The sequence below is a fragment of the Strigops habroptila genome, chromosome 9, assembly GCF_004027225.2.
Source record: "Strigops habroptila isolate Jane chromosome 9, bStrHab1.2.pri, whole genome shotgun sequence".
Taxonomy (NCBI): Eukaryota; Metazoa; Chordata; class Aves; order Psittaciformes; family Psittacidae; genus Strigops; species Strigops habroptila.
Window position 1 is genome coordinate 34057992 of NC_044285.2, and position 12190 is coordinate 34070181.

At 40.8% G+C, this 12190-nt stretch overlaps 1 protein-coding gene across 7 annotated transcripts in view; it reads right to left on the reverse strand.

The window, feature by feature from the left end:
* The window catches only part of KIAA1210 (KIAA1210 ortholog), a 61820-nt gene that overhangs the window by 5227 nt on the left and 44403 nt on the right, over positions 1-12190 (reverse strand). For all 7 annotated transcript variants that reach the window (XM_030498122.1, XM_030498117.1, XM_030498118.1 and 4 more), the window contains 7 exons: positions 10947-11105; positions 9831-9896; positions 6373-6585; positions 5132-5234; positions 2450-4057; positions 1538-1689; positions 746-848 (listed from right to left, as the gene is read on the reverse strand). In XM_030498122.1, coding sequence (XP_030353982.1) covers positions 746-848; positions 1538-1689; positions 2450-4057; positions 5132-5234; positions 6373-6585; positions 9831-9896; positions 10947-11105 — 2404 coding nt within the window. The remainder of the gene's footprint in view (positions 1-745; positions 849-1537; positions 1690-2449; positions 4058-5131; positions 5235-6372; positions 6586-9830; positions 9897-10946; positions 11106-12190) is intronic.

A 12190-nucleotide genomic window follows, 5' to 3' on the forward strand; every position in this document is an offset into this window, starting at 1 on the left:
TAAGCAGGGAGGGATAAGCTGCAGCCCAGCAGTAGCCTTGGAAGAGGTATGTGAGTCATGATGTCTGAGTCACTCTTCCCCTGCATTTTTCTCACAGGTAATCATGGCTAACAGGGCAGGAGAGGGGCCATCAAGCCTCTGTGTTCACCTGAGGGTGGAACTGACTCTACCTAAATTATTGTTGGCTATTTGGTAAACACATCCATCAATGGAAACTGCACACTATAAGCAACCTACACTATTCCGCACTTCACCACTCGTATTGTTAGAAAATATTTCCTAATGTCTAAGCTAAACCTCCCCTGCTACATTTTAAGCTCATACAGGACATCAAGACAAGTCTTGTCCTCTGCACCAAATTAAGTTGTCTTCTCTAGACTAAACAACTCCACTCCTATCAGTATTTCCTGGCTGACTGATCTAGAAGACCTGACCTTTTTTGCTGTTCTCTTCTGGACACCCTCCAGCTCAACTGCTATTCTTTAGTACTGACCTTTGCTAGTAATAAATCACCATATTGTTTATATGCCACTCCATGAACTAGCAGTGAAGATAGAAGTTCCTCACTTGCTTTCTCTGCTGAGTGAGAAAGCCAATACTTTGACTTATATGAAAACTATAGTCTGAACAGGTCTTATATAAAGTCTGCTGATTACCAAAAAGGTCTCCCCGCATTACCTCCCAGCCTCACCACTTACTGGTGTAAACTGTAGCCACCATATGAAGATGTAAAGAAAGAGAATACCTGCTGTAGCAGACGCGCTGGTCTTCATTTGTGTTTTCTTGTCCTGAGAGCTCAAGGAAGGCATATTCCTCTTCAGTATGTTCTCACTAGCACACATTCGTTGCTACAAAAGGAAAGAATGAAAGAATGCAACTAAGAAACCTGGCTAGTCACTGACACTCACAAAGCTCACCCTGGCAACGTCTCTAAACCTGACTGTGGAAATGAAGCAAATGCCAGACAAGGATGGTTGGGGACATCCTGTGGGAGGAGAGATTGAAGGCAAGAAGGAAGACAGCTGCTACAAATACAGGGTTACTTCACATGCAAGCAAGTTATCCTCTCTGTCTTACAGATGGGGAATTGAAGACCTTACCCAAGCTGCACAAGCAACTTGTGCAAGAGTCAGTGGAAAAGCCAGACTCTCAGTATGCAATCCACAGAGCAGAGCAGTGAACGCAATCTGCAGGTCACTAACAGCAAGGAAGCTAGGGCAACTCAAAGCAGCTCTTGGGCTACAAAAAAACATTCTGGGCAATAGGCAAGCTCTGAAAAGCTTCAGGTTTGAGCAGTGCAAAGGAACATATAGGAGGATATAGCTCTGAAACTAATCACTGTGACAGGATAGTCATGCATGTGTTTGCTCACTTGCATCAGTTGTCTATCTCAACTCATGTTAGAGGCAAGCCCTGAAAATCTCTCTTTGAGTAGTGCTCACAACACACCTCCCATGAAGATGATACTGAACAGTTTGCAAAAGCACCCAGGCAATCTGGTGCAGGATTCACACCCATGCATTACTTGGTACTCTACCTCCTCTTGATCTGCTTTGGTCAAAGCTTTGTCTTCAGCTTTATGTTCTTTGGCAAGAGGGTGGTCCTGGAAACCCTTTTGTTTTAGTTTTGCCATGGAGACCCAAGCTGGTTCAGAGGAAGCAGATTCCAAATATGGAGAGGAGACTTTTTCTACAAAAGAAGCATTTTAAAGTAAAGAAGGGATTTAGGTCAAGTCAGTCTAAAGCTTGTGGTTTGTGTTTTAAATCCTTCAGCATCTGTAATACCCTTTGAACATTGTGGGGATAAAACTACCTTCCCTGATGATTTTGTCCTTGGTGATAACTGCTTTTCTGTTTATTCTGGAGTTTTTGACCTGACTCTGCTTCCGTTTAAGTCAATGGCAGAGCTCCCACTGAGATCATTGTGAACCGGATTTTGCCTTTGAAATAACATCCTTACACTGCAGATTAAATGAGTATGATAACCATTATTTTTTCATGTAGGCAGTAAAATACAGGCTGCCTTTTCACTTCTTAAATATTTTAGATGAAGTAGTTGTAGGGAAAAAAAAATAATCACACCCAATGCAACTCTTAGTCAAGGTTTGAGCTGCTGCAGTCTGGAAAATTCACTACAAAACAGCAGCAAGTTTTAAAAGACTCTGTTAAAATTCCAACTATATGCACAATTAGGTCGTACCAGGAACGTTTCAGAGGCCCTTAAGCTATTACTCTGTTGTTATTCTTGCTGGAACACACCCCTCATTAAGATAAGCCAAGAATTCTCTAGCCTAGCCAAATCATCAAGCCAATTAAATTATGCTACTGACGAACTCAAGGCTGAATTTAGTCCTCATCAAGACAATTTTTATCTTCTGTTTCCCACTCTGCCAAGGTTCTTACACGACCGCTGTTTTTCACAATGTTTGGGTAAAATACAGTGTAAATACCTGAAGGTTTATGACCATTTTGCATCTTTTCCACTTCTTCTGATCTTGTCTTGGGAGTATTTTTGTCTTCTAGCAGATCTGTTTTTTTAACAGATGATTTTGTGCTAACAAGAAGGCCTGGAGATGGCTTCCCTGTGCCCACTGATTTCTGATTCTCTTTAACTGAAGCAGAAGGAGCAGTGGGAACAGCTGAAGGGATCAACTTTGGAGACTCAGCACGGCTTTCATTCTGGTATTTTAGTAAAGACGACGTTCTCCTTAGTCTGACTCCAAATGGGTTTTCAACACTTTGTGCTTCATGGTCAGCCCACTCCATAGAAGAACTCAAATGGGAATCACTGTCCCTACAATCTCGATCAAATCTATCAGAGTTGGTTTTTGCTGATTCCTGGATGATGGCATCAAAACGTGTGTGTTCTTTTGTCGCTCCTTCAAACAACTCTGGTCTTATAGGGGATGTTGGGGAACTTCTGGTATAGGAATCTTCCTTTGAATTTGAACCTCCTGAGAGAGATCTTTGCCATGCTGGTGCAATGGTGAATCTGACTGGTTTAGCAGAAGCAGTCTTCAGTGGCGTTTTCACATTTTCATCTGAAGATCGACTGTCTTCCACTGTTTTTCCATGAGAAGGTGTACTGCTTGCCTGCTGGTCCTTACTGTCATCATCAGAAGAGATGCTACTCTTCAAGCCAACCAAACTTGAAGAGGCAAGACATCCAATGGACAGATTTTCAGAAACGTATGCTGTTTGCCTGTCAATGGTGGCCTGTTGACTGCCTTGGTCACCTTTTGAAATAGAAACAGTTTCTGCTTTAAAACATACTTCCACTTTACTGTGAGGTAGCAGGCAACCTGCTTCCGAGACAGATGCAGCAGCATCTGGTTTTTTTTCTGCATTGCCTTTGGATGACTGAAAATCCACTATTTCACAAGCTTTTTTGTCATTTCTTGTTATTGAACTGTTTTCAGGCTTCAAAACAGCCACTGTCTTGATGTCAGAAGACACTGAATCAGCTACCGCGAACTGTGAAGTGCTTGGTGCAGTATCTGAGACAGCGTGGTTGGAATGATTCTCAATAGAATCCAAGCAGGCTTCTATTTTGCCAATAAACAGTGGATTCCCCTTTTCTTGGTATTTGATATTTGGGTCCACAGAATTTACTGAGGACCTTTGTGCAACATATGCCAACATATCTATGCCCTCTGTTTCCACGCCATTGCTAAGCAAGTCAGCTGCTAGTATGTCTGGAAACACAACAGCTCCTTCTTCAATTTGCTGCAATTCTGGAAGTGCAGACGCTCCAGTACTGGTGTTTTGCTGATGTAATTTCAATTCATCAGCAGACTCATCTGAACAGTACAACACTGTTGCACTGTGGTGTTCCTCCAGGTTCACTGGAGAAGGCTCAGGTCTTAGAAGGGGTGCAGCTGCTTCACAGTGATGGTCCATGTCTGAGAGACACGCATCCTCTTCCAGCAAAGTACAAGAGTCTTCTGCTACAAATGTGGAATCATGAGAGTCACAGGCAGCATCAGTGGGACTTTTTACACCTGACGTCTCCTTAGAACTGCCTCCCTTTGCACAGTATCCTACCTGGGCTGGTAATCCTATATTAAACAGAGGAGAAGAGTGTGCACTTAAAGGTTAAAATTCAAGCACCATTTGTACCAGTAATTCATTCCAGATAGTGCAGTCATTTAGCATGAGTTGCCCAAGTCTGGACACTGCTATCTGATAAATCAGGCTGTTCAAAGCATATATAGAAATGGGCTGTCCAAGTGAGGATACTGATAAAGCTTTCAGTTTGAACATACCTAATCCCAGGAATGACTGAAAGCTGTTGTCTGCTTAAGGTGTACCAAATCAGTTGCTGTTTAGTTCTTTTCTGTGCATACCCCTAGTTGTAAGACTACTTGTCAGATTTCCCTAGACATTTCTTCATGTGTATGCCTAGAAAGGCTGTCTAGAATGATCTGGAGGATTTTCTGTATTTAAGCAGAACATCTCAGCATTAGGTAGCTGTGCCTCCTGCAGCTCCAGCAAAGCTGCAGAACATCTGGATAGCTTAGATGTGTCTGCACACACAGCAACTCTGATATGTGACAGCGTCAGGACCTGAGTCTGCCCTGGTAACAAAGTGCCTGGTAACTACACTATAGCATTACCAGTGCATTTGTAACATGGTGCTAAAAGGAAAAGTCTTTGGTGTTGTTTTGGAGAAAATTCATTTGTAATTACAATTGTGTTACCACTGGCAATTAGCTATTACTCAAATGGTAAGGAGGGAAGTAGCAAATGAAGACCTAGTAAACACAAGCCAATTAAAGTCACCTTATACACATAACAGATATAATGCTGGGGTTAAGGTGTTTCTGAGTGTCAAGAACTCAGATCTCCAGTCAATGAGATCTAGCCAACCGCGTAGCACAGGTACTTCTGATCATGGTACTTTCCCTTCATGTATTCTTTAATGTGGCCCTCAAAGTTCACCATTTCAGCATCACTGTGTTGAGCAGAGTACATGACTTTTTCCATCATAACGCTTTAACAGCCAGAATTGGTTTTATGACATAAAACCAAAAAATGCCTAGTTTGAAAGGATTTACAATTTAAATAGGTTCTCTCAGACTTATGCAGTAGAGTTCAAGCACCTAAACTAGTAATATATATGTCTTCATTACCTTCACAGCCACTTTTAAGGTGGCCACTCTCAAGTAATTCTGTTGAGTTTCCCTTCTTTTCTAGAGTTGCAGGAAGACATGCCTCATTTTCCAGCTGTTCCACCTAGTGAGGTGCAGGAAGATCTTTTAATTAAAGAATAATGAACAAAAATAGTATTTTATACACATACACATTTATGAATACTCAAAACATAGACACAAGCCCCCCATCCTGTAATTTACCAACACTGTGGGTAACGTACTATCCCAGAGAAGAACTGAGAAATCATTCATGCTTAAAATGTCAAGGCAGCACATTGATCTCTCTTGAATGTGAAATATTCTGGGATTGACATATTCTGAGTGAACAAGCATGTTTTTAAGACACCACCCAAGCTACCTGGTGGCATGGAACAGACCAAGCTGGAGACATTAACATCACTTCTGGGACCTCTGATTGACAACCCACAATTAGCTTTTCTCCTTCAGCACTGTAGTTGTACCAGCTGCAGCACAAAGAATATCCAGCAAAGATGCTGTAGGGCCCAAGTTTCCAAGAAAACCTCATTCTGTGTTACACTCATCCTGAATTTCCCCCATCCCTTCTCAGGGCCAGTCACTCCTAACTCCAGGATAGATTTCAGTGCATGATTCTCTGATAGAATGTGGGACTCCAGGACATATTTTCATGTGTGATTCTCTGATGGAGAGGGGAACATGCAATAGAGAAGCATTACTCCTTATTTCTGTTACGCTCCAGCTCAACAACCTTTTTCTATCTGCTGAAATTCATCTTCACAATGTGCTGCCTAGAAGCCAGGATGAGAAGCACCTCACCCTAATTTCCCATGTGCAGAGCCATATTCCTTCCCAAAGACCTTCAATCTTTCCTTTGACATACAAAGAATTAAGTTAAAGATAATCTGAAATTCTTTGTAGAAATGGACTTAGGCTTCTTTAAAACTGAAACCTAACTTTTCAAACAACAGGAATGTTTTTACAAATGAAGTGAAACCTGCAACTTTCTTGGCTAAATAATGAAAACCCAGAGTTGCATTTTTCTTCAGCTCCCATGATATTGAAGTTTTCTGAGTCTTTTTTTGGTTAGTTGGTGAAAAATAGGTTGTTTTCTTCTTCCAATGAAGAACAACAACAACAAAAAAAGTGAAGGAATCAGATAGGAAAGGGAAAAAAAAAATTAACAATTAAAAATTCACATCCGTTTCCTTCTGCCCACCAATTCTTTTCCAGCAAACACTTACCTGGGGATGTTGCTGATTCTTGTTTGTAAAGCCTTTCTGTTTGCGGGGGTTTATGGCAATCCTGTGCCTGGCTGCTGAGGTGTCAAGGCAGCCGAGGGGACTGGCAGGGGTGGTGAAGTCAATGGGAAGGAAGCTGCTGCCTCGTGAGCCAGGGACCCCCAGAGTGGCAGAGGATGAGGGACTAATGGGCCTGGAGGAAGTTCCAGAAGGTACCTGTGAAACACAGACACATCACTATATATTTTGTTTGGCTTCCCCACATCTCTGATACAAGTCCTTTGCTAGCTCGTTCCATTTCAGAAACGTGAAATGGCTGGATTTTTGGACATAAATACTCATGCCTAATGTCATCTCTGCACTAAGATTACTCAATTCTCTGTGTCCAGCTGTATGTTAAACAAAAGTGAGAAAAAGCTGTCTCTCCCACAGCTCAGCTTATCCCCATCCCAGTATTTATCTGAAAACCATTTGCAATATACGTATGCACCAGCAGGAGACACTGGTGCAGTTTTTATAGCTGCCTTCTCATCACAGTACTGTGACACATCGCAGGAATACGTTATTAAAAAGACACAAAAGTAGCACAGATGCTGGCTCCTCATTAACTCTACTTCTAAGAAAGTTACCATAGCCACTTCGCTGTTTTAACATCCACTCTCTAGCAAAATCAAATGCTTGTCTCCAGCAAGTACCCCCGAACCATCTTCCAGACAGTGATGTGAATCTCACCCTCGCAGCAGTGCTGCTCTGGGGAACTAGACAGCAGCAGCCTTAGATTATGCTATCCAAGTGAGGGGTTTACAGAAGGGCTTGTAGAGAAACCCCTAAACACGCCGCTTGACTGGTTTTGTTACTGTTTTGAAATGTAGACCAGACTTTCAAGAACATTTGCAAAATTTCACAGACATGCCAAACAAACTTCATCCGATATAACATACCTGCTATTTTGGCTTTGGCCATAAAGCTAGGTGAAACACAGCCATTTAAGTGTGCTTGGCATTCAGATGTTAGGGGTTTTTTAAGTTTAGGATATAACACGGCATTTAAAACATGCATGCTGATGGAGTTTTAAGGTAATGAAAACATCTTACCATCTGATCTACAAAAATTGCCTAAGTACATTGCTTTATGTTTAAGATAGCTAAAATTAATTTCCTTATTCCCCATTGATTTTGCTTAGTTCCTAGATCTGAAGTGAGCCAGAACAGAATGTATGACAGATACAGACTTTTCTCACAACAAATTTACACATTGTGGAAGAGAGAAAGAAAGTAAATAAGCTAGCAACTAGTAAATAAGCTAACTATTGTTATAATTCCACAAGATTAATGGTAGACCTGTAAGGATCACTGAACTTACAAAAGGAGTAACACCGTTACTCATTTCTACATACAAGTTCTTCTGCCTTTCAATTATAAAATTACAGTTGTGTTTATTTAAGATAAAAATACCTGAAGTCATTATCTGAGCTACGGCTGTATATAAATGGCAAATTCCCTACTCGAGGATTTGGGATATTTTTGACTCTGAGCACTGGCAGTTGGTATTTTCTCCCAAAAACAGTGGAGCAGACACATGATTTCCACATCAGTGTCTAAGTGTAAGATAAATTTGGTGTGTGTTGGTTACTGGGCAGAGGAGCAGCCTGCACAAAGAGAGTGCTACAGCTCAGAGGCCCATTTCCTAAAGAACGCTTGTGCCAAAACACTGTGTTCAGCCTCGCAAGCTGAGACCCTGTTTTGCTTTTAATCAGCCTGGGATGAATATGCCAACAAGGAAGTTAGATTTCTGTAAAGGCTACCTGGCAAAGGCAGGATAATGCTGGTTAATGTCTCAGGGAAGTTGCTGCTTGCTTTGAGTGAATGCCTCACATTTAGCTTTAGATTAGCCAGAGAGTGGGTCTTTACAACCGTGGAAGGCACTGAGAAGTTACATGGGTGACATATCAGGGTTCCACACAGAGGTGACAGCAGCAGGAGGCTCTTGGAAACCCCAATGAAGCAGCACAGGACAAAGAAATGAGGTAACTATCACCTGCAGCAAGATCAATACAATAGCAAAATGTAATCCACTAATTACACTGTGTGTAACTTCAGACTGCTTAGGCTCAAATCCTCTTTTTTCTTTACTAAATGTACAACGCTGTTAAATGGAATAACTGGTCTAGATTTCCCGGTGCTTTTCACAACTCTCCTCATATTTGGAATGAGGTTATCCAGTTTAACAACTTGTGTTCTGCTAACTCAAATCCCGGTATTACATAAATAGTTTCAAAATCTACTGAAAAAAAAATTAATTATTATTTAGGAAAAGGGGGGTTATTTCAGATAAACATATTGGCAAGATTTCTGCTAAGCCAAACTGCTGACTAAGAAAAATATTTGGGTAAAGGAACATACATGGTTCTGTAGAGAAGCTAACCAGATTCCTAGTGAGTTGGGGAGAAAAAGGAAGAGCCTTGAAGTGGGGAATTCCGTGCAATATATAAGAGAAAAATATTTTTCCTGTCCCTGTCTTTCTCTCTCACAAGAGATGAGTTTGTAAGACTGAAAGAGCTCAAAGACTCCAGAACTGGACAGAAAAGGGCTTTTTGCATCGTAAGGAAAACACAGTGTGCAGGCTTACAAAATGTAGCATTTTAGTTAAAATATAAAATGTGAGACAAGTTAATAAAATGTACATTGAAGATAAAATACACAAGAAGTTATTTAAAATAATGACAGTACAAGTTACCTAGATCACTTGGGCCTCTAAAGTTGTGTGACTAGTAGCCTAGTACGTGGGGGAGACATTGCTTTATCTTTCTATACGAAAAAGCAAAAGATCTAGGAATGACTGGGGAGTGTCTGATCTCAACCATGGATGGAAAAGTTGAGATGGTTTTGCCCAAAGGTTACTTTCTCCCTTCTCAAAGGCCTCCTCGCCCTCCTCAGAAGGAATGCTTTTTGGTAAGACTTGTGTCCTCGGCTACACCAAGTGTTTTGACTCAGAAAGTTAAGCTTGTGATTGCAATCGTGCTGTTAGTGCTATTCAGCTGTTCTGCAGTTACTGCATTTATCACCAGCAATTCAAAAGAACCATATATATGGCATATGAATAAACCATATTATTTGTGAACCCAATTGGCTCTTTTGAATCTGACCAGGCTAATAAACAGGTTAATAAACCGTTTGTGCAGCCAGAGTGGGGCCTATAGTTAGTTATACGGTTGTTATGGTTGTAGTTATGTAGTTATGCTGTTAATGGTTGGACTTGATGATCTTAAAGGTCTTTTCTAACCTAGTTGATTCTATGTTTCTATGGTTTTGGTTTCACCTGTAGTTTACATTGTAGGTTTTTTGCAACATACATTGTACCCAGAATAAATATTTTAAAAAAAGTATTATTGTGCTGGCTCCATACAGACATCACACATACTGTCTCAGGAAAGTTTATTAGCAGGAAAAGCAGCTATTTACCTGTTCATCTTCACTGTCTGTCCCGCCTAAACTCAAAGAGCTATGACGCTGAACAGGGTTGGAGGACTGTGGGATAAAATAAGTAAAAGGGTAAGTCAAGGGAAGTATCACATTGAAATGTCTGGGACTAGATATCCAGTGCTAATTGTGAGAAAACACAAGAGGAAAGATAAAGGATCACTGAGTCCCTGCCTCACAGGGTAGGTTTCATTTGTTCACTGGGGATCAAACAAAGTAGAGGAGCTTTATCCTGCTATGAGAGATGCCATGAAAGTTGACCACGAGATCATACATTTTATGATGTTATTTTAACTTATTGCTTTAAGATCTTCAAATTTACAAATGTTCACATGGTCACTCAAGTCCAAAATCATGCATTTGCTGTGAGAAGCAGTTCCTAACAAACAAGATAACCCAAACCCTCTCTGAGTCCCATCAGGACCTGTTCTCCTCAGACTCACAGGATTGTCACTTTCCTGTCAATTCAACTAATACTGCCCTAGAGTATTTTTTTTCCAATTACAAAGCCAGTAATTGTTTAAGATTTTCCTGCAGTCCCCGTGATTTTTGTGTTCCTCACTAGCCTTAAAACACCCCAACATTCTTCCCCTTTCACAGGTGCAGCAAATTGCCAATCTCTCGAGGTCTTTGAAGCTGGAAGACAAGGAAAGCTCATTTGTGCAGCGTAAGTACCTTGGCTTGTTCTCGGACTGGGAGTGGAACAGTCACAGTCACACAACACTCACCCATGAATAACTGACTTTTTATGCTTTCTGCCATACAGACCTGCCAGGAGAGACTGCCTTGCCCAAAGGCACCAAGAGGTGTCATATCAACTGAATTTCTCTCCAATTTGCCTAATGATACAGGTCATAACTGCCCCAGCATTGGTCTACATAAAAGCACACAAAACTGTACTCGAAAGGGTTTTTGGAAGGCCACTTCCTAGGTATCCCTCAGTGACAAGTCCACAATCCACCTAGGGAATTTGTTCTAGTTCTGACTGATCTGTACCATCAGATTTTACCACAAGCAAGCAACAAGGTTCTTCCCTGTCTCCAAGTAGATTTTATCTTTTCTGTACAGGTGGTCACTAAAGTGACATGACAATTGTACCTTGCTTGGTGAATCTGTCAGAACTTCATGAAGGGTTGAAATTTCAGGAGGGCTTCTAGGTAAACCATCATCTTCAGAAACAGCACCTGCATCTTCCAGTTTCTTTCCAGTTATAACAAGAGGAGGTGATCCAAGTCTGATGTTCTGCTGCAACTGAAGCTGCGGTTGAAAAGAAATTTAGAATAAAGACTTTCAATAGCATTATTTATAGGGGACATTTTGGACACTTTTACCCCAGTTGCTCCCATTAGGGATGCAAAATTTCTTAGTTAACAAATACTTGAAGAAACAAACCATTTACAGAGAATAGCCATTAATAGAATTTTTAGTTAGTTACATTCGTTAGGGACCCATCATTAGAACTGGCTTTGCCACAAAATTAAAACCAGTTTTATTCAGTGAGTTACCAAAGACAGAAATTTCACCATTCCAGAAAATCTACAGCAATTTAACTCATTTTAAATTTAAAACTTTAAAAAGTCTAGATTTAAGTATTCTTTAAATACTTACATGTATCCAGATGTCCCAAATAGTCACACAAAGCATTGTCAGTCAGCAGCTCTCAACCCCAGGTTTATGTGGTCAGCTTCCCTTTCACAAAGCCTTTCCAAATATTGAGAGCTTGTCACCACCCTCTCCTACACAAGTAGGTGAGCCCCACTTTTTATATAAAGCAAATTTAATTCAATTTCTGGTCCACCCGAATGAATTTCTTGTTAATTTTCCCTAGCATCACATCCTGGTCCTGTCTACAGCAGGAATGATAACGGCAGCCAGGAACAACTTTGTTTGTAATGGAGTATTGGGATTCTTTTCCAAGACTGCACAAAAAGAATGCTTTGGCAGGCCCTGACCCTAGAAAAATAAAACAGTCTGCAACCTCACAAGCAGCCAGATGTTCCCTCAGACTAAAAAAAGTTCAGATCTCAGGAAACACCATTACTAAAATTCTTGGCTTAAGTCTGTTGGTTATGTCAAAGCTGAAATAGAAACAAGGTCTGAACAGAAACTTTGTCCTTCAACTAAAAACATCTCAACTGAATATTACCCAGATAAAAATGCAGGTCTGGTTTTTTTTCTGTTTCTGTGCTTATTAAACCAGATTGGGAAATTCTAGGCCTAATTCTGTGCTCCTCTGCAAGCTATGTATTCACTCATCTCTCTAAAATAGATCTAAATAGCTGCCATTCTTATTCAGTAAGATTAGTTTGCAATATAATTCCTACAGATCTAACAGCCGCACA